The sequence below is a fragment of the Pecten maximus genome, chromosome 16, assembly GCF_902652985.1.
Source record: "Pecten maximus chromosome 16, xPecMax1.1, whole genome shotgun sequence".
NCBI lineage: Eukaryota > Metazoa > Mollusca > Bivalvia > Pectinida > Pectinidae > Pecten > Pecten maximus.
The window spans coordinates 177,133-200,776 of record NC_047030.1 but is presented as its reverse complement, the minus strand read 5'-3'; the positions used below and the strand labels follow the sequence as shown (position 1 = coordinate 200,776).

The window sequence follows — 23,644 nt, the reverse complement described above, 5'->3', positions numbered from 1 at the left end:
TGATTTAATGTGACATAGTGATTTAATATGACATAGTGATTTAATGTAACAGTGATTTAATATGACAGTGATTTAACATGACATAGTGATCTGATATGACAGTGATTTAATATGACATAGTAATTTAATATAACAGTGATTTAATATGACATAGTGATTTAATGTGACAGTGATTTAATGTGATATAGTAATTTAATATGAGATAGTGATTTAATGTGAGATAGTGATTTAATACGACATAGTGATTTAATGTGACATAGTGATTTAATATGACATAGTAATTTAATACATAGTGATTTAATGTGACATAGTGATTTAATATGACATAGTGATCTAATGTGACATAGTGATTTAATATGACATAGTGATTTAATATGAGATAGTGATTTAATATGACATAGTGATTTAATGTGACATATTGATTTAATGTGACATAGTGATTTAATGCGACACATTTGGGCATTTGTAACATTTGTTATATTATCAGTTTAACTCAGCAGCGGTGAACCTGTGATGTATGATGCTGACCTACCTCGTTATCAAAATGAAATTTTGCATATAGGTTAACAGTCCAGATGGACCCATACATATAGGTCAGCTGTCCAGATGGACCCATGCCGTGCCCTTTATCTCAGCCTGTATATACACAACCCCAGAAATGTGGGGTGTTTGACCGCCTTTTCAGAAAACCAATATATAGACTTAAACCTTTTTGTGTCAAAAACTCTTTAATCATAATGAGTAAATTTTGTCTTAACACAGAAATCAGACGAGGTGACACGGACAAACAACTTAACTTTGTCAGCGGAACAGTGCATCTTCCCTAAGATGATTGAGATAGGTCAAGTCAAATGTTAATGTAACACCAGGTAAGTATCTTATGTCGTTATGTACTGTAAACCCAGCAATTAACACCAATTAACAACAGCTCCCATGCGCAGTGACAAGTGTGTTCATATCAGATTAGGCCCACACTCAGGTATGTTACGAATCATTTGTACATCTAATGTTAGGTATACTTTCTCGATTTGAAATTAATTTGATGAAAATGTATTTAGATATCATATATACCGAAAGTGTGCGAAATTGCGTACCCTGCACTCTACCGCCCGGTGTACGTGTACAAGCCAGGGAGCTTGGTGTAAACCATGGAGTTTAGTTTATTTTAACGTCCTATTGACAGCCAGCATCATTTAAGGACGTGTCAGGTTTCAGAGATGGAGAAAAGCCGTAGTACCGTGAAAAAAGCCAGGGTTTGGAACTCACAACCCAGTGGTCGAGGCTTGGCCTAGGGCTATTGATACAGTGTCTGGACACCTATTTATGTTATAACCACTCACGATCGGCCACCGCATCCCCATAGGCCAGGGATTAAGCCAGGCCAGTCAACATATTCTGAGGGGCGGTGGTACTGTTTGTCAATATTCTGAGGGGCGTTGATAATGTTTGTCAATATTCTGAGGGGCAGTGGTACTGTTTGTCAATATTCTGAGGGGCGGTGGTACTGTTTGTCAATATTCTGAGGGGCAGTGGTACTGTTTGTCAATATTCTGAGGGGCGGTACGTGGTACTGTTTGTCAATATTCTGAGGGGCGGTTGTACTGTGTTTGTCCATATTCTGAGGGGCGGTGATAATGTTTGTCAATATTCTGAGGGGCGGTGATAATGTTTCTCGATATTCTCATGAGGGGCAGTCATAATGTTTGTCCATATTCTGATGGGCGGTGATAATGATTGTCAAAATATTCTGAGGGGCGGTGATAATGTGTGTCGATATTCTTAGGGGCGGTGCTAATGATTGTCGAAATATTCTGAGGGGCGGTGATAATGTTTGTTGATATTTTGAGAGGCAGTCATAATGTTTGTCAATATTCTGAGGGGCGGTGATAATGATTGTCAATATTCTGAGGGGCGGTGATAATGTTTGTCCATATTCTGAGAAATAGATATGATTAAATGGTAATTGCTATAGAAATGAAAGGAGAAGCAAAAAGTTGGTTATAATAATTCTGAAGATGGAGTAATTTCACGTTTAAATGTGTACAAAAATAACTGGTAGTGGTAAATTTTGTCTGACAGGTAACAGCCCAGTGAAACAAGTCGACCTTGTCAGTGGAGTAGTCAAACTTCTCTGGGGAATTCATAAAGATACAAGTCGAAGAGCATTGTCGGACACTGGTGAGAAGTGCCTAGATGTCTTCACAGATAGAGAGGAGCCAAAGCATGTATACCTAACTCAAAGACTCGGTTTTGGATCTAATACAACACCAGGTAATCATCTTATGCTGTCAGCCTTTGCTACAATGTTATGATGTACTTTATCACCAGTTTATTTTAGCTCACATGGTCCGAAGTACCAAGGTGAGCTTATGCCGTACGGTGGCGTCCGTCGTACGCCCGTCCGTCAATCCGTCAACAATTGACTTATTTGACTTCATGTTCATAACCGCCGATCGGAATTTGAACATATTAAGTAAGGGACTCAAAATCGTACAAATGATGGGGCTGACTCCCAGGGGGCCTCTAGGGCCGGGCCAAAAGGGGTCAATTTGGTTTCATTGATATAAATGACTTCATTTCTGAAACCGAGAAATGTGGGAACTTAACCCCCTGGGGCCTGATGGGCAGGATCAAAAGGGGTTAATTTTACCTCCGTGAAGTTGATTACTTATTCCTTATTCCTTATTCCATTACTTATTCGATTTCTCTTTACAAATTAACACTTTGAATGGTTCAAAACTAATTAATAAGCATTCACAATGCACATTCCACCATTCCATTCCTTATCCATACATTATTACTTGTTCAATTCCCCCATTACTTATTCGATTTTCTCATTACTTATTCGATTTCTCTTTACTAATTAACAATTTAAATGGTTCAAAACTAATTAATAAGTATCCCCAATGCACATTCCACCATTCCATTCCTTATCCATACATTATTACTTGTTCAATTTCCCCATTACTTATTCGATTCTCTCATTACTTATTCGATTTTCTCATTACTTATTCGATTTCTCTTTACTAATTAACAATTTAAATGGTTCAAAACTAATTAATAAGCATTCACAATGCACATTCCACCATTCCATTCCTTATCCATACATTATTACTTGTTCAATTCCCCATTACTTATTCGATTCTCTCATTACTTATTCGATTTCTCTTTACTAATTAACACTTTTAATGGTTCAAAACTAATTAACAAGCATTCACAATGCACATTCCACCATTCCATTCCTTATCCATACATTATTACTTGTTCAATTTCCCCATTACTTATTCGATTCTCTCATTACTTATTCGATTTCTCTTTACTAATTAACAATTTAAATGGTTCAAGACGAATTAATAAGTATCCCCAATGCACATTCCACCATTCCATTCCTTATCCATACATTATTACTTGTTCAATTTCCCCATTATTTATTCGATTCTCTCATTACTTATTCGATTTTCTCATTACTTATTCGATTTCTCTTTACTAATTAACACTTTGAATGGTTCAAAACGAATTAATAAGTATCCCCAGTGCACATTCCATCATTCCATTCCTTATCCATACATTATTACTTGTTCAATTCCCCCATTACTTATTCGATTCTCTCATTACTCATTACGGCGGGTTTTACAGTCCATACAAAATGACAGATTCTGCCAAAAAAAAAAGACTCAAAAGTGTGTGGAATTGGCAAAACCCGAGTATTTCCTTCAGAAAGAAATGATTCATTGGAACTAAATTAGAGAAGAAAACGGAAGGAATAGACTCGAATTCCGAATTTTTCGGACGTCTATTGGATTGCTGGTTAGCTTTTGAACATTACGAACTTCATCCATCGAAGATTTTATAGATGTTTTGTTACATGCATATTGCTATATTTTAAAATTAAGTATTTAAATGTAAACTATGTTTGCTTATTTTGTTCAGTTACCTGGGTATTACGCAAATATTCTGTTAATATGTTCATTTATGTTCAGTGCACGTTGTTATAGCCTCGTTCTTACATGCGGCAAGTTATTTTTATACGCTGATGTCTTTAAGGACTCCCCCATTCAAGCGTCCAGGCCAGTGGTCATTTTAATGTTGGGAGAGCGTGAATGAGCATCTTGGATTGCCATTAATACACGTGTGCAACTAGAAGTTTAGGTTGTTCGGGAGTATATGGCTTTAAAATAAAATTACATATATATTAGCTATAAAATAACTGTAAGATTAGAAGCTTCCCTATTTAATTCGCCCACTTGTGAACTCGATCAATATACGCCTATGTAAAATGACTGGAAAGATGTTTGAAAAATAAAACTTCATTTCCCCAAATCTTATTTTGCAATAACCATTAAACCATTAAATGACTTGTTCGACCTACTGGCTTAATCAGACGTCCCTTTGAAACATTATTCCTTCAATAGTTAGGCTTAGTCCTACTGTAACCCTGAATAAAATTGTGACAGGGTGATAAATTTGATGAGGAGCAGCGACAGAGTAAGGGGAGAGAAACAGACTGGCATGTATACATGTATGTCCAATTGATGATTTTGACATTGTCCCAAGACACCTCACCGAGGCTATAGATTAGGCTATGTTTATAAATGAAGTAATGCATGAAATTGTTCTTTTGGATGAGGATTAAAAGTGTATGGCTTGACAGCTAAAGGGAGCCAGTGGCGTGAGAATGTGTGTGCCTAGACAGAGTGATTAGGATAATGGTATGAAGAGCGAGGAGTGAGGATGGGACAGAGGAGTGAGGGTGGGACAGAGGTGTGAGGATGGGACAGAGAACTGAGGATGGGACAGAGAAGTGAGGATGGAACAGAGGAGTGAGGATGGGACAGAGAAGTGAGGATGGGACAGAGGTGTGAGGATGGGACAGAAGAGTGAGGATGGGACAGAGGAGTGAGGATGGGACAGAAGAGTGAGGATGGGACAGAGGAGTGAGGATGGGACAGAGGAGTGAGGATGGGACAGAGGAGTGAGGATGGGACAGAGGAGTGAGGATGGGACAGAGGAGTGTGGATGGGACAGAAGAGTGTGAATGGGACAGAAGAGTGTGGATGGGACAGAGGAGTGTGGATGGGACAGAGGTGTGAGGATGGGACAGAGGAGTGAGGATGGGACAGAAGAGTGAGGATGGGACAGAGGAGTGAGGATTGGACAGAGGAGTGTGGATGGGACAGAGGAGTGAGGATGGGACAGAAGAGTGAGGATGGGACAGAGGAGTGAGGATGGGACAGAGGTGTGAGGATGGGACAGAGGAGTGTGGATGGGACAGAAGAGTGTGGATGGGACAGAGAAGTGAGGATGGGACAAAGAAGTGAGGATGGAACAGAGGAGTGAGGGTGGGACAGAAGAGTGAGGATGGGACAGAAGAGTGAGGATGGGACAGAAGAGTGAGGATGGGACAGAGGAGTGAGGATGGGACAGAGGAGTGAGAGTGAGACAGAGGAGTGAGGGTGGGACAGCGTGCGAAAGTGACTTTTAAATGGAACTTATAAATATGTGAATAAACTGTAAACTGTAAATAGAAAACTACCCGATTATCGTTGTGTGATTAGCAAACCAGTGGCTCCGTCACAAAATATCCATGTGTTATAGGTGCCCCTGTGGTACAAAAGCTGTGCAGCATCTAAAAGATGCAGATCGGAAATAAAATAAAATTAAGATAAGCTATATTATTACCACTTGCGGATTATTTGGGGGGGGGGGGGGGGGGGGGGTCATGGTTTTGCATTTACCTGCTCTATTTTTTTCCCGCGGGTAGTATCCCTGCACCCATCCCCCACCCCCACACCCCACCCCACCCCACCCTCCCACACCCCACACCCCATCCCCCTTGATGAATATTAATAATGCCCATATCCTTTATCAATGGGAGAAATATGATAACATTCTACACACCCAGGCAGACTCATTGTCTTTAAAAGCAAGTATTTCTTTATAAGTGATCCATCCCATAAGGGCGTACCATCGCTGCGCATTCCCCTAAACCACCACCCAACCCTCAACACCCTGCCTTAATCAGTCTTAAGATCTGACACTGACATATGTTATCATGAGATATTAAGAAATACCGAGAATGAATGAAATGATGATGTTGCAATGACAGGCCTTTGTACAGTGTTGTTATCTCCATATGATCCAAGTAAATGCTTTAAATATTGTAACGAACTCTTCATTGATTTAAAGACATTGCTTAGTTGACACAACGATAGTTGGAAAAAATATATATTTCACGTGATGCAATGTAGAAATATTACTATTATCCTTTGTTCTTCCAAAACAGGACAGTGCATATGTCTCAAATATACACTTCCCTGCTGACAAGTGAACAGACAGTTGGAGGAGAGGGAGAGCGAAATCGTATCCTATCACGTGTACCATTAAAATGCTTCAAAATCAAAATGTTGAGTAAAACTGTAACTGTAAACGTGTTAGATAAACCATGCATATTAGCTAAAATTATAAATTAAAATAGCCCACAGGGCCATGACATAAATTAAGACAAAACTTATTTTCACTGACCTGCAGTTCGTCTGCCATAGTCTTCTTCTTTAGGCCTTAAATGTTTACTTCACAGTATGCGCGCGCGGCGACTGTTTATATTTCAGTATTATCAGTATAATAATTCTTTACCTTTTCGAAATTGTAAAGTTGGAGTGCTGTAGTGGTAACATCATTTCCTCGTGTGGACAAGGATGTCTGTTCGATACCAACCAAGGCAGGCGTTGTGTTGGTTTTTTTTTTTTTTATTACTTTCTATTTTTTAGCTTCAGTATTTATATATTAGCTATGTTAGTAGTGCTATCTTATTGCTAACCTTTCCTTTCTGATATGGTACTTTATTTCAATAGTACTTTTTCTGTCTTTCATAGATAATTGAAATTCTGTTACACTTTTACCTTTAACATAATTCCAATGTCGGTTATCTGCACTGAACTGATGGATATTTTTGTGGTTTTTAAATGTGATTTTTTGATGCAATTAAAGTGAGATTAATTTCATAAAACACCATTATATTATTGATACCCTTTTCCATCTCTTCATATATGGAATCTCATTTTAATTGCAACAAAATACCAAATTCAATAGCCATAAAAATTTCAATCGGTTCAGTGCAGTTAAATATGGTCAAGTAGTAATACCGACAGTACAGACAAGTAAATTCTTGAATTACGTGTTTATTACAACCGATCACATATAGACATAGGATATGGATCAGTTCCACAAGTACAGTAAATAAACAACGAACACAGTTGGTATGATTGTGTTAATGGTCCCTTACCCATGGTCGATAATTAATTCGCCGAAGACCTATTGTAATACGAGATTGTATTAATAGTTAAATAAAAGGTCTCAAAAATAGCGGCGAAAGTAACAGCGATGAGGTGATAGCGCATGCTTTTTAGCAAATGTTTGCATATACATTAAATATTATTATTAAATATTTGAGCGGTAAATTAAACATCTTGTTTATGTATATAATGTAATTTCATGTGTTTTTTTCTTTTGTTTTGTTTTGTTTTGTTTTGTTTTGTCTGGTACAGCAAAGTTTAATAGATATTGAAAATCTAAACTAGCAGGTAATTATCATGTCAACAACGTTCCAATATCATTAAGAAACACTAAAAATATATGAATTACTAGATATCTGGATGATGGGAATGCTTAATAATTAGTTTTGAACCATTTAAAGTGTTAATTAGTAAAGAGAAATCGAATAAGTAATGAAGGAATCGAATAAGTAATGAGATAATCGAATAAGTAATGAAGGAATTTAATCAGTAATATGGTATGGATAATGAATGAAATGGTCGACTGGATGATGGGAATGCTAAATAATTAGTTTTGAATCATTTAAAGTGTTAATTAGTAAAGAGAAATCGAATAAGTAATGAGATAATCGAATAAGTAATGAAGGAATTTAATCAGTAATATGGTACGGATAAGGAATGAAATGGTCGACTGGATGATGGGAATGCTTAATAATTAGTTTTGAATCATTTAAAGTGTTAATTAGTACAGAGAAATCGAATAAGTAATGAAGGAATCGAATAAGTAATGAGATAATCGAATAAGTAATGAAGGAATTTAATCAGTAATATGGTATGGATAAGGAATGAAATGGTCGACTGGATGATGGGAATGCTAAATAATTAGTTTTGAATCATTTAAAGTGTTAATTAGTAAAGAGAAATCGAATAAGTAATGAAGGAATCGAATAAGTAATGAGATAATCGAATAAGTAATGAAGGAATTGAAGAAGAAATTAGGTATGGATAAGGAATGAAATGGTCAACTGGATGATTGGAATGCTTAATAATTAGTTTTGAATTATTTAAAGTGTTAATTAGTAAGGAGAAATCGAATAAGTAATGAAGGAATCGAATAAGTAATGAGATAATCGAATAAGTAATGAAGGAATTTAATCAGTAATATGGTATGGATAAGGAATGAAATGGTCGACTGGATGATGGGAATGCTAAATAATTAGTTTTGAATCATTTAAAGTGTTAATTAGTAAAGAGAAATCGAATAAGTAATGAAGGAATCGAATAAGTAATGAAGGAATTGAAGAAGAAATTAGGTATGGATAAGGAATGAAATGGTCGACTGGATGAGTGGAATGCTTAAAATTAGTTTTGAATCATTTAAAGTGTTAATTAGTAAACGAATAAGTAATGGAATAAGGAATAAGGAATAAGTAATCAACTTCACGGAGGTTTAATTTTTCTATTGACGACTTCTGAAACCAAGCAGTTGATATTGGTCATTTTTGCCTGGTAGCATCACTGTGAAATGGGGATTCAAAATTGTACAAATAGTTGGACTGACCACCCCGGGGACTGAGGGGCAGGGCCAAAAGTGTTCAATATGACTAGATTGATATAAGCCACTGACTTCTCCGAAACGGAGAAATGAATATTGCTTATATTTGCTTGGTAGCATCACTGTTGGGTGCAGATTCAAAATTGTACAAATGATGGGGCTGACTCCCCGAGGCCCGGGGGGCAATGCCAAAAGAGGTCCATTTGGCAATATTGATATTTAAAATGACTTTTTCTCTTGTACTAAGCAATGCATGACATTGATATTTCCGTGGTAACATCCATATGTGGCTGGGATTCAAATTTATACAAATGAAAGGGCTGACCCTTCAAGGGGCCTGAGTGGTTGGGCAAAAGGGAGCAATTTGGCTGTATTGTTAAAAACGACCTCATGTATTTTAGAAACTGTTCAGATCCCCATCCCATAACCATATATAGCATCGTTGGCCATCAAGTGATAAACACAACCACATTGTTGAAAATTGTCACTGGGATCTTTTCCCACCTCTAGGGACTTAGTTCTTTTATAATATCTTTGAAACCATTGAGATCCCTACCCTATAACCATATATAGCTGTTACGTAGGACGAGCGTCGAGTAGTTAGATGAGAAATGAAAACAACATTGGATATGAAAATTAACAATTTATTTACAACAAAACAACAAAACACACTCACTCTCAGCCATTTCCACACAAATTTAGATTCACTAAAGTCTCTGCTCCAAAACAATGGTCAATCAAATCCACAAACGCGCATCAAACATGTGCGGTATACCTGTAGCTGTAGCTATAACTGTGCCAGTCCATTACACATGACGTATTTCCAACCGCAGTCAGAATACAAATTAAGGTTTCCACACAGGATACCAACAACCAACAACACTAAGCACGTTGGTTACACAAACACCTTATGTGACACATCCAAACACTGACACTGTAGCACTGCTGGAGCACAAACCTCCTCAAGCTTGGCAGTGTTTAAATCACTCCTGTACCTCCTGACCTGTCCTGGCGCTCGGGATGTAATGATGGCTGACCATCCTGTCTGATGGTCCTGGCGCCGGCATTCCCTGGCGATGGTATAGGCCCTGGTAGGGGTTCATATGCTGGTGTGACCCTCACATGGAGCTTAAAGAATAATAATACAAGTTGTCTAATACTTGCACACAAACCTCACTTATACCGAAGTTATTACACAACAATCTTAATCAAATAATTAATATCAATATTAATTATTAATAGGAAAAAGGCTAAATTACCGTTATATATTACTCACAATATACTTCAATGTAATAGATAATGATTTCACAAACGACTATGTGCGGGCTCAGAATATCCTAAGAACTATGTTGAAAACAATGCACACATCATACGGCCACTCAAGGCTTCCATACTTTTCAAAACATGCATACGTTCTCACCTGAGTACACTTCAAATTTATAACATTAGTTTAAGTTATAATAATTACAAATATATATACACATAGCTTAAATAATAATATTTATGGCAAATTACAAAGCAATATTCGTAAATATATACCTTAAATAAGCACAACAAACAATAACAACAATGTTACGCATCACTGAGCCGCACGCTCTCTAAAGAGTGTTTACCAAAGATATTTATCAAAAATAGGGCTATGAAAACAGTAAAATAGGTACAGAAATATAAAGATAGACTTACCACAGTCTGACATCTGTGCCTGATATAAATTCCACTGCTAACGCAGTATAAATAGGGTAAAACACCCGTAAATCGCGGTCCGAGACTTTAACTCATTATGACCTCGCACCTACCTGGTCACACACTCCCGTACGGTAGCCAATTAGCAACATATAATTACAAACACCGCACGAAAACAAATAACAATTATATACATACGACGTGACAATAGCATTGTTTGGCATGAAGAGATAAACACAATCATGTTGTAAAAATAGGCCCTGGGGTCAGTCCTTACCCCTAGGGACTTTAATTCTTTGTTATATTTTTGAAACCGTTGAGATCCATACCTCATAAACATAATAGCATTGTTAGACATCAACAAATAAAGCTGTTGAACATTACTTTGTAGTTTGATCAAATCAACCAAATGTGCGATACAGGTGATTTAGGCCTCTTGTAATGTCTGTCGTGTACTCGTGTTATTGTTGAAGGCGGGGCCATACTAGGCTTCTTTGTTCTGTTATGAGATTCAGGTATTTATAGATTTCGTCCTGGTTTACAGAAGTGTCTCGCCAAACAGTCTAATAACATGTTTGTATCACAATCAGACAGTAATCAAGGTGTTCATGTGATTAGAGTATTGAGAAATTAAACAATTTGTGGGGAAGTAAACGCATTGCAAATCCCGATGATTGAGTCACCAAACAAGCACACTCGCTAATGGTTGTGAGGATTAAATGTTTGAGTGCCAAGGTAACTTTACAAAGGGTACAGCTGTAATAACTCTGGAACTTAGTGTTAGAGCCACTGACCTGTCCACAGTGCAACATATATACATGTATTATTAGATCAGTCTAGAATTGTTATATTTATACCCCCGAAGCGAAGTAAGGGGGGTATACTGGAATCAGGTTGTCTGTCCGTCCATTCGTCTGTCTGTAGACGTATTTTGTCCGGACAACTCCTCCTAAACCGATGGGCCAATTCCGATGAAACTTCCCAAAAATATGTATAGATGTGCATGCCTCTTTATTTTTCTCAATATTATGGTTGCTATGGCAACTGGTCACAATAAACAGGTTTACTGATAAGAACCATAACTTTAAGTTTGTCCGGACAACTCCTCCTAAACCGAAGGGCTGATTTCTATGAAACTTCACACAAATATTGAGGACCATGTGTAGATGTGCATGCCATTTTCTGTTTTTTTGGTCATCTGACCCGAAGGGTCGTCTGTAAACTTTTCACATTTCAATCTTCTTCTCAAGTTCCACCAGTGGTATTAAGCTGATACTTGCCAGAAATGATCCTGAGATGGTCTTGACCAAGTGTTGTTATTTTTCGAGTCGGTCCAAAATCCAAGATGGCCGCCATAGTCGCCATTTTATAAACACATTTTAAACTTCTTCTCACGTTATATCAGTGCTATTGAGCTGAAACTTGCCTGAAATGGCTCTGACCAAGTGTTGTTAATTTTTCGGGCCAATCTGAAATCCAAGATGGCCACCATAGCCTCCATCTTGAAAAACACATTTTAAACTTCTCCAGTTCCATTGGTTCCATTGAGCTGGAAATGGGTGAGGATGTCAAGGAAGGCGAGCCAACATAGAGTTGTTATTTTTTTGACCTCGTAAAAACTTTGACATGGCAGCGATGGTGGCCATTTTGTAACATGATTGCGCAATCATGGTTTTCCTGAACAACACCTATTTCAAACTTCTCCTCAAATTCCACTGGTGGGATTCAGCTCTATCTTACCAGGAATGATCCTGAGATGGTCCTTACCAAGTGCTGTTATTTATCGGGTCGGTCAGAAATCCAAGATGGCCACCATGGCCAACAGTCAGTGCCACTGTATACTTGCCACAAAGAATACATACTACAATAATATAAGGGTTTTAATTTAGAGTCAGATGACTGTTAAGGCCCCTGGGCCTCTTGTTTTTTTTAATTTTAATAAAATATACCCCGCAAACGCATTTCGCCGGGGATATTAAATTGGGCTCCGTCCGTCCATCCAAGATTCTTTTCCGGGCTATAACTCCATTACCGTTCTACGCAGCTCCTTGAAACTTTCTGTATATATCAGAGTAGTGCCCTAGTTGTGCCTTTTGCTATTGCAGACCTTCCCTTTCGGTATTTTTTCTGTCACCATGGAAACTTAGTCAAAAATACCAAATTACTGTATCCTTTTGTTTCAGGGCTATAACTCCATAACCGTTCAACGCAGGTCTCTGAAACTTTCTGTATATATTAGACTAATGCGCTAGTTGTGTCTTTGGCTAATGCGGACCTTCCAATTTCGGTATTTTTTCTGTCACCATGGAGACTTAATCAAAAATACAAAATTACTTTTTCCTTAATTACTCTTAATTACTTTGAGCTTGATATATACATGTATTTGGGTTTTCATACCAACAGCGGGGCGCGGGGATAAAGCCAAGCTTTGCGGCTCCTTGTTCAAAATTATGGTTGCTATGGCAACTGGTCACTATATTACTGGATTATCTTAGTTAGCCTCTAATTAACAGTTCCAATTCACCATTGACTCATGCAGATTGCGGGGATATTAGTCAGCCATCCTGGCAACAGTTCTAGTTTGGCATGGGTTATCAAAATTCCTTATTTGATCAAATTTTCAGCGGCATTTGTTGACTACCTCCTCAAGTTTAGCCTTAGAACTGTCCGAGAGTCAACAGATACTGAACTGTAATTAAATTTAAATTGCCATCTTCTATATTGTATATATCAATTGTTAAGAGGAACAAGGACGTATCTCCAACATGGCCTGATAAGCTGTAAAGGGCCGTATCTCAAATTTATCAATGTTTAGATTTTGATAAATTACAATTCTGACAGAATTTTTCTTATAGAATGTGTTCTTTATATCAATGGAAATTGTCTAATTATTTTAAATCACCTGTATTTCAACAGAATTGTAGATGAAGTATAAGAGGTAAAGTTTACCTTCCCGTTTTGGAAAGCTAAATTGCCCCCGACCCTGTGTTACAAGACTACAATTGGTTTCATTAAACTACAAAAAACCTCATTGGTGGCGATGGCGGGGTAGAGTTGTAATTGTTGTTACAAGTTGGCCCGAACAACAATTCTAGTTTTATTCCCTTATGATATGAAAATGTGTATATAACTGTAATTGAATCGTTCAAGTATCTAATAGAATTCGAATATTGACCTTTAAATCTTTTTGTTGAAACTGCACACATTAATCTGCATGTTGTCTCATTGAGTGGCTGCTTCAGGATAAAAAAACAAAAATGTTTAAGTACTGGTTCTTATCACTTAAAAAGCCATTCAATAACCTATACAAAAGGTCATTTTACTTCAGATTATATGAGACAAGGTATATTGAGAAATGGTTTATTAAGAAATGATATAAATTCTTATGTTAAGTAAAGTTTAAGTAGAGAATATAAAGGTTGTACAAATGCAGTATTTTCACTTGTTACATCAGATTACAGGTGACAGTTAAAGGCTCAATAGTCCTGTTATCTTTTCCAGCATCAACATTATCCTCTGTCCTGAAACCAACTATAAGGATGTCTGCCAAGTATACTTACACCAAAGAAACGACTAACTATGCCCGGATATGTAGACTGGTCATTGATGTCTTCCCTGACGTCTTCAGAGAATTACTCGTCACTCGACTGCCATCTGGACTCCCTTATGTTCTTTCCAGTCAAAAGGGTCAGATTATCTCCCAGTTGAATAAACAACAGAAGAAAATGCTTTACTCCTCGGGTGGAGTGTTCCAAGGTTCTGAGAAGGATATGGATGTTTCTTTACTTTATATCCTTCTAAGGAATCTAGGGAACATCACTCCTCATGGAAAGGGTTGGGGTAATGTTCCAGATGCTGCAGACCGTTGTCTGTCAGCAAATATTGATCGTCTACGGATACACAGAAATGAGATAGTGCATGCCAACATTGCATATCTTTCTAATAGTGACTTTAGGACGAGGTGGGCCGACATCCGTCAAAGTGTTGAGGACATACAGAACAGTGACCTGAAGACAGGGATGTTTGTACAAGCCGTGGATAGTATACTGACCATGACCATGGACCCAGATGTAGAGAGGAAGTACATAACTCTTGTAAAGAAGATAGAAGGTAAACTGCATAAAGAATATGATTACATCACTGAAAAATTGATATTTCACATGGCACAAAGTGTCAGTGAGCTTATGGTATAGTACCTGAGTGGGTGTCCGTTTTCAATCTTTTACATACATTGAACTTTGATGATATACATTGTACTTTGATCAGATAAACTGTACTTTGATCAGATAAACTGTGTATTTATCAGATATAGTGTACTTTGATCAGATACATTGTTCTTTTATTAGATACATTGTACTTTGATCAGATACACTGTACTTTTATTAGATATACTTCAAGACTACACTGTACTTGAGTCTGTACAATGAGATATACTTCTTTTTTATTCAGGGGAAATCAGTGACATGAAAGAGAGACAAGACAAGATGGCAACAAGTTTGGATGATCTCAAAGGTATCTATAACACAGATTATATTTTGATGACTGATGTATATTATATAGAGGTACTTAATACATGGTATCTGAGACTGGTGATCTGACCCAGATTGTATACCAAACCTAATGTACATGACTAATGTATCTAGAGGTACGTAATACATGGTATCTGAGACTGGTGATCTGACCCAGATTGTATACCAAACCTAATGTACATGACTAATGTATCGAGAGGTACTTAATACATGGTATCTGAGAGTGGTGATCTGACCCAGATTGTATACCAAACCTAATGTATCTAGAGGTACTTAATACATGGTATCTGAGACTGGTGATCTGACCCAGATATTACACCAAACCTAATGTATCTAGAGGTACTTACTGTCGTGCTTGTCTCACCGTTGACGATTCTGTTTGCGTATTAGCTTGCGCGGTTCACAACTACCTCAGGTACATTGCCTGACTAACTAACAGTGACGTAATATTGACGCAGTTGTCTAATTATAGCACTGCGTCCGGAACCCCGACCCGGAGCTCCCGGAGCTCGAGGCGTGCGTGGGTAGTTGTCCGATGAGTTCCGAGTATTGGCGGGTAACTTCAGGTTGTCAGAGTGGCGACAATTGGCGCAAGATCTTGGTTTACTTCATCAAAAACCGTCGACATGGATCCGGACAAGACTGCTGATACATTTATCAGCTCTATTGACCCGGGACTATTGCCTTATAAAAAAGAACTCTTTAGATTAGCCGTTACGAGTATGCAGACTTTGAAATTCCTCCGGCCATGGGAGGTTAGAGGTATGGATATTCCGGATGTGTACAAACGCATGCTTATCAGCAAAATTCTGAATCTACAGACCCCCGAAACTAAACTAAAAATGAAAGATGAAATTGACACTCGGAGTCCCAAAGTGAAACAGCCTAAAAAGTTGCATTTTTCAAAGAAAATTAACGATCGCGTGCATGATGATAACCCGGTGACGGAGACTGACATGGCCGCCATATCGGGCATGGACCCATCTGATGGAGAATGCACACCTGCCAAAAAACCATTTATCGACACTGAAATCGGCAAATTAGAGGACGAGAGAGAGACGTTCACTATTTTACTTGTTCACAAAAAAAATGAACTGAAAGACATGCGGACACCTCCAATAGAACCACTGGCACCATTACCAGCCCATAGAGGGGTACTTACGAAAACAATGTGTGATAGATGTCATCGACGAGGCCACAAGGCACACGGCAACAGGGGAGGGGAGTCGTGTCCATACGATATTTGTGAGGGTTTCAAGCATTGCGGTAACCTCCACAAACACAAGGAATACAAACAAGCCATTATGGAGGTAGTGTATATCTGATATTTTTTTAGCGTGATTGCATTGATTTTTGTCTCGGCTAAAAGTTAAACGTAAAAAAAGTGACCTAAACCATATAGGCCTATATGTCTCTGAACCAATGCACATTTAAAAAATAATAATCTAGAGAAAGCCGATTTGCATCCAGTTCCTCGACATAATATATTAACCAGTGTTTATATTGGAACTAAGAAATTGAAATGTTGGGTAATTATTTGGATTATTTACATGTATTTGAAAAAATATCTGATTTCTAATATCTAGATTTAAACAAAATGAATCGAAATGAAGCAGCTATTCTGATTTTCAAAATATTGAAGGGGAATTGGGGAAAAAAACATGTACATTTAGCAATATACTAAATTTAATTTGGCCATAGCAAGGATATATATATATATATTAAATAATTAAATTATGTAATTAATGTCATTAATTAGTGGTCAAAGTCATTGTTTAATTGAAATCTTGAAATTGTCAACTATTGATCAGCAGATCAAGCCTCGGTCTCTACCTCTCTATCTCTGATTTGACACAAGCAATTCACACGACAGTTAACATTCATTTTAATTAGCGTTACGACACTTGGCTGGGGGAGGGGCTAATTATATATACATATATATGTAATTAGGATAACAACATGTACATGTACACAAGTTGTCAATATATTTAATGACATAAAATGTCTTGTAAGCTTGTAATGGGCAATGGCTGGAATTAATCTGTGTACATGTGACACTTTCAAATAAATATAAAATATGGTTTTGATTTGACTGATTGGTATCAATATTATCACATGAAGATAGACCGAGTTGAGAAGTAATCAAGTTTTTTTTTTTAAGGTTAAGATTTTGCTATAAATGTAAGTGCCAGTAGGCACATGTCTAATACGTATCGACCCAAAAAAAGGAGGGGTGCTATGAAAGAAGTTTTCCCAACCCGAGGTTGTCAGACAATTTGACATGCTGGTATATTGCTTTGGTGATGGACTGACAATATTTAAATATTAAGTAATAACTTTAACAAAGACCGTAAGACGGCAGGTGAACTAATAGTCCCACATGGCTTTGCTGGTAGGGGACTAATAAGCAACCCCTCATCTAAATCTATATCTTAATTCTTATCATTCCTTTATTTAAATTCCAGATGGAAAAAGAAATTGGTAATTTGGAGAAAGAACTACATAGCAATGAGGACAGAATAAAGAGCCTGAAAACTTTCCTCGAGACCAATACAACAAATTTCGTCCGGCAAGTTCGACCTCAACTGCAGTTGAAAAATAAGTATATCGGAAAGGAAGGCTTGCAGAAATTGCTTAAAGATGTTCGATTTCTTAAAATTGCCACAAATGGCAAAATACCGCCAAATTTGCACAGCATGTCTGCTGAAGAACTTGACGATTTAATAGCTAAAGGCAAAATGCAAGTATCATCAAAATTTGAGGTAAAAGATGTCTCCACAGAAGGTACCACTCCGCAGCTGCAGCTCCCATCTCAAGCAGGCACCCCCCATCAATGGCAGTGTACACCTCAACAGCCAACGACAGTAGGTTCACAGCCTATACATTCGATGTGGCCGGCCATATATCCATATTCTCCAATAAGTTTGAACACTCCAGTAAGTCCATACAACAGTGCTATGTATGATGTATATGGTGGATCTCCGCAGTTTTCTTCACCATATCATGGTTATAACATGTGGTGTCCTCGTCCCTACGGGAGCAGCAGTACTGTGTCAACACCCCCACCAGAATTGGAAATATTCCCTCCATTACCCAAAGAAAACCCACGTGCACCAAGTCCATTGCCTCCACTGCCCGAGGGAGGAACATCACCTCCATCCTCACCTGTGCATGTACATTTATCTTGATGAACTGAACAAAAACCTGTTATTCCCCACTTGTGTTCAACATCCTGGTCGGATATGTAATACTCGGGACATGGTTCAATTGTTTTGATTCTTATAATTTTAACTTGTATCAGTAATACAGCAAAACTTTTTCATAGTTAAATAAATGCGTGTTGTTGAAGACATTTTACAACTGACTGTAAAACAAGGTATAAACAGTTCACATCAGAAATATTCATTAACTTTGAAAGTTGATTTTATCTGTTGATATTTTGGTTGATAATATGTACCAAATTGGTTACATTCAAGTGATGTTCAACACTGATTAAATTTAAAAAATGATTCACTGTAATGAAAAGATTTTCTCTTATGTATGAATCTATGAGGGGCTTCAATATTGAAATGATGTTGAATCATCATTCAAGGCTTTCATTTCAATCTCACCAGCCCAAATTGCAAGTGATCTTATGCCATGGCGCGGCCATTTGTTTTGCATTATTTATAACGGCGTTTTGAGTCGGTTAACTATGGTATTTATTTAAGGATAGTGGCACAGCGTCCCTCATCAGTCTGTCAACTATTCAAATGACTTCTGAAGAACCAGTAGCCTGAGTAGGTGTAGGATCATGATTTGTTGCCTGTACTTATAAGTAGCCTGAAGCTCTACAAAGTTGGAGAAAGTAAATGACCTTGACCTATTTTCAAGGTCACTGGTGTCAAATTATCAAACAACATCCAAAAAGCATAGAATTGCAATAGGTGATGTGTTATACATGAACCTTCGAATTCCTTGGAAGAAGTCCACAGTCCAAGGACATATAGTTGTCAAATAAATTTGACCTTGACCCACTTTTTAAATCACAATTTAAAATGTGTTTGAATGACAGGTGAGCGATTCAGGCCTATTGGGGCTCTTGTCATTGTTTAATTTCTTGGAAACTATATACACTGCATTAGACCAGTCACTGATATCTTTGAAAAGCACACGGCTTATAATAATATAAAGGGTTGTATTTAAACTATAAATATGGATGCAACGAGTGGTGGAGTTAAATTATGATCTTCATACCAGTCGGGGCATCATTAAAAAACTGTTTGCAGTTTCCCGACCAACTCACTTAAAATGGCACCTATACTCAAACTTTTTTTGTAACTTCCAATAACATTTTTAATTTCGCTGCAAAATCACTTTAATTTACTGTTTGATACAGAAATCCGACCTTTCCAAAAAGAAATGTCTACCAACCTACTGAAACAAAATTGAGTCGGGGGGGGGGGGGGGGGGGGGGGGGGGGGGGGGGGGGGGGGGGGGGGGGGGGGGGGGGGCTACAAAAAACATCTTTTAATGATGACCTAACATGAACTTCAGGTCATGCACCAAAGTGCCCTCTGTACTTCTCATGGAACAGAATTGAATGATATCACTATTATTTATGATATTAATGAAATGGAGGCAGAGAGTCGGACATCTGTCACATTAATTTAAAGATCAAATGTTAATTGGAGAAATAGAATAGTGAGTTAAAGTTAAATCAAAAGCTAAATTTGAATGGATTGGTGTAGCTAGGCAGTATATTACTATACTGTATACGGTAAAGTAAAACATGTACAAGTGCTGGAAATCGAGTGTTTATGTTGAAGTATTTTAATTTGCTCCTTCGCTATTAACTCATTAAGGCAAAAATGAGACATTTTGTTTATGCTAAAATATAAACCATTTCATCACATGTACATGTACAATACATTTTGTTCAACTAGTCCACGATCCCCCCCCCCCCCCCCCCCCCCCCCCCCCCCCCAGCATTTACTAAGTACAAATAGGTCAGACTTGTAGATCTCTATTTCTTTTTTGATATCTGTAGGCCTATATATACAAATGTACCTGTTCTCAAACACAAACTGTATCTACTGTACATGTACCTGTCAAATCAGTTTAAAAAAATAATGTTTTAGTATTCATATAAGCAGAACCACAGTGACAACCAATCTACATACATGTATGCCATGTGTATACTAGGCCTGTATTTCAGAAAATACTAGTATCTTATCATTCATCATATAGTTCAGTAAGCATTGGTTCTGGATAGTAATCAGTTTACTAAATTGTTTTTATTACCTGCAACCTAAAAGTGCATTAAAAATCAAAGTCTATACAATACATGCAACAACTTGGGCCTATAATATTTACATGTACTCCACAGTAATAAAGTCACACATATCCACAGTTCTCTATTAAGTTTGGCATAGTTGAATCCTCAATTCTGTTTAATGCATTTACTATGGCTAACTCGGTGAAGGCATAAGTAAACTCTGCATTTTCCCTCAAATTATTCCTCATCAAATGAAAGACATATTCACAAATATTGAGTTCAGGACTGTATGGTGGCTGAAATAATAAGGTGATGTTTCTGGCATTAAGCAGGTTTCTCAACAGTTGTTCACCAAGACGGTTATGATGGAATCCGCAGTTGTCCATTATTACACAATCACCATAGGCTAGCACTGGGTTTCCCAGCTGGTTAGTCTCCTGCATCAGTTCATCAAAAAAGGTGAGCATCTCCATGGCATTCGAAGCTCCATTTAAGATGTCGAAATAGTCGACACCAAAATAACCACACGAAAGATTTACAGTATATGTTGCGTTCGAAGCATATCGCTGAATCTCAACCGCAGGACTCCCTTTAAAAGCGTGGCCATACCTTCTATTTCCGGCTGTTCTTATAACCGATGCCTCATCGAGGAAATGAAGCTGTTCTGGTTTAAAATTCATTACATGTGCGATGAAGGCGTCTAATCGGTTTTCGTATGCAGCAGTACGAGTTTCCGCTGGTACACTCTGCATCACCTTACGTGTCATTCCCAGTTCATTCTTAATTACGTGCCTGATACGACTCGCAGAAGGTACATTTTCATTTGTGCATATATTATCTCGTAGTAAATGCTGTCTTATTTCTTTACTGTATGTGCTGGGTTTTTTAATTTTCACGTACTCTATGTAGCGAAGAACCTCGTCTGTCACTTTCTTTGCTTGTTTGTTTACATGTGGAGTTTCTACTGTTCTTCTCGCGATGACGTTTTTTACGATCTTATGGCACCCACCTTTAGTTAATCCAGTTCTTTTACTGATTTCCTGGAAACTTAGGCCTTCTGTATACAGCTTAACGATCCGTGACTTTGCACAATTATCCGTAGTTTGGCCATTCATATATGTTCTCCCCAAAAGGTTTTGTTTCATGGCCGCCATTGTGTGTTGTCGCGCTCATTTAGGCCCCGCCCCTTGTACTAAAATTAGATCTGTAGGCCCTAACAGTTAGACAACCACGTACAGACGACGCAATGTACCTAAGGTAGAGGTGAACCGCGCAAGGTAATACACGAGCAGAATCGTCAACGGTGAGACAAGCACGGCAGTAATACATGGTATCTGAGACTGGTGATCTGACCCAGATTGTATACCAAACCTAATGTATCTAGAGGTACTTAATATACATGGTATCTGAGACTGGTGATCTGACCCAGATTGTATACCAAACCTAATGTATCTAGAGGTACTTAATACATGGTATCTGAGACTGGTGATCTCACCCAGATTTTATACCAAACTTAATGCATCTAGAGGTACTTAATATACATGGTATCTGAGACTGGTGATCTGACCCAGATTGTATACCAAACCTAATGTATCTAGAGGTACTTAATATACATGGTATCTGAGACTGGTGATCTGACCCAGATTGTATACCAAACCTAATGTACATGACTAATGTATCTAGAGGTACGTAATACATGGTATCTGAGACTGGTGATCTGACCCAGATTTTATTAGCCCACCATCATCAGATGGTGGGCTATTCAAATCGCCCTGCGTCCGTGGTCCGTCGTCCGTCCGTCCGTCCGTCCGTCCCTCCGTCCGTAAACAATTCTTGTTATCGCTATTTCTGAGAAAGTACTGAAGGGATCTTTCTCAAATTTCATATGTAGGTTCCCCTTGGTGCCTAGTTATGCATATTGCGTTTTGAGACCAATCGGAAAACAACATGGCCGACAGGCAGCCATCTTGGATTTTGACAATTGAAGTTTGTTATCGCTATTTCTGAGAAAGTACTGAAGGGATCTTTCTCAAATTTCATATGTAGGTTCCCCTTGGTGCCTAGTTATGCATATTGCGTTTTGAGACCAATCGGAAAACAACATGGCTGACAGGCAGCCATCTTGGATTTTGACAATTGAAGTTTGTTATCGTTATTTCGGAGAAAGTGCTGAAGGGATCTTTCTCAAATTTCATATGTAGTTTCCCCTTGGTGCCTTGTTATGCATATTGCGTTTTGAGACTAATTGGAAAACAACATGGCCGACAGGCAGCCATCTTGGATTTTGACAATTGAAGTTTGTTATCACTATTTCTGAGAAAGTACTGAAGGGATCATTATCAAATTTCATATGTAGGTTCCCCTTAGGTGCCTAGTTATGCATATTGCGTTTTGAGACCAATCGGAAAGCAACATGGCCGACAGGCAGCCATCTTGGATTTTGACAATTGAAGTTTGTTATCGCTATTTCTGAGAAAGTCCTGAAGGGATCATTCTCAAATTTCATATGTAGGCTCCCCTTGGTGCCTAGTTATGCATATTGCCTTTTGAGACCAATCGGAAAACAACATGGCCGACAGGCAGCCATCTTGGATTTTGACAATTGAAGTTTGTTATCGCTATTTCTGAGAAAGTACTGAAGGGATCTTTCTCAAATTTCATATGTAGGTTTCCCTTGGTGCATAGTTATGCATATTGCGTTTTGAGACCAATCGGAAAATAAAATGGCCGACAGGCAGCCATCTTGGATTTTGACAATTGAAGTTTGTTATCGCTATTTCTGAGAAAGTACTGAAGGGATCTTTCTCAAATTTCATATGTAGGCCCCCTTAGGTGCCTAGTTATGCATATTGCGTTTTGAGATCAATCGGAAAACAACATGGCCGACAGGTAGCCATCTTGGATTTTGACCATTGAAGTTTGTTATCGCTATTTCTGAGAAAGTACTGAAGGGATCTTTCTCAAATTTCATATGTAGGTTTCCATTGGTGCCTAGTTATGCATTTTGCATTTTGAGACCAATCGGAAAACAACATGGCCGACAGGCAGCCATCTTGGATTTTGACAATTGAAGTTTGTTATTGCTATTTCTGAGAAAGTGCTGAAGGGATCTTTCTCAAATTTCATATGAAGGTTTCCCTTGGTGCCTAGTTATGCATATTGTAATTTGAGACCAATCGGAAAACAACATGGCTGACAGACCGCCATCTTGGATTTTGACAATTGAAGTTTGTTATCTCTATTTCTCAAAGTACTGAATGGATCTTTCTCAAATTTCATAAGTAGGTTCCCCTTGGTTCCTTGTATTGCATTTTTGGACCAGTCTGTCCTGAAAACAACCTGGCAAACA

At 38.0% G+C, this 23,644-nt stretch overlaps 2 protein-coding genes and 1 long non-coding RNA gene across 3 annotated transcripts in view; 2 read left to right on the top strand and 1 right to left on the bottom strand.

The window, feature by feature from the left end:
* Positions 1–2,089: 2,089 nt before the first annotated feature.
* Positions 2,090–23,644, top strand: part of LOC117345051 — a 50,758-nt gene continuing 29,203 nt past the window's right edge. The window contains exons 1-3 of the mRNA XM_033907995.1: positions 2,090–2,271; positions 14,011–14,619; positions 14,959–15,021. Of these exons, the coding sequence (XP_033763886.1) occupies positions 14,049–14,619; positions 14,959–15,021 (634 nt within the window). The 5' untranslated portion in view covers positions 2,090–2,271; positions 14,011–14,048. The remainder of the gene's footprint in view (positions 2,272–14,010; positions 14,620–14,958; positions 15,022–23,644) is intronic.
* On the bottom strand, positions 9,455–10,674 carry LOC117345055. Its single transcript, XR_004536330.1, has 2 exons — positions 10,510–10,674; positions 9,455–9,954 (listed from the first exon to the last, which is right to left on the bottom strand). It is a non-coding gene; the product is annotated as an uncharacterized LOC117345055 (long non-coding RNA).
* On the top strand, positions 15,388–18,537 carry LOC117345053. The gene is made up of 2 exons (XM_033907998.1): positions 15,388–16,348; positions 17,504–18,537. The coding sequence occupies exons 1-2, from the start codon at positions 15,665–15,667 to the stop codon at positions 18,224–18,226; spliced, it is 1,407 nt and encodes a 468-aa protein (XP_033763889.1). The 5' UTR covers positions 15,388–15,664; the 3' UTR covers positions 18,227–18,537.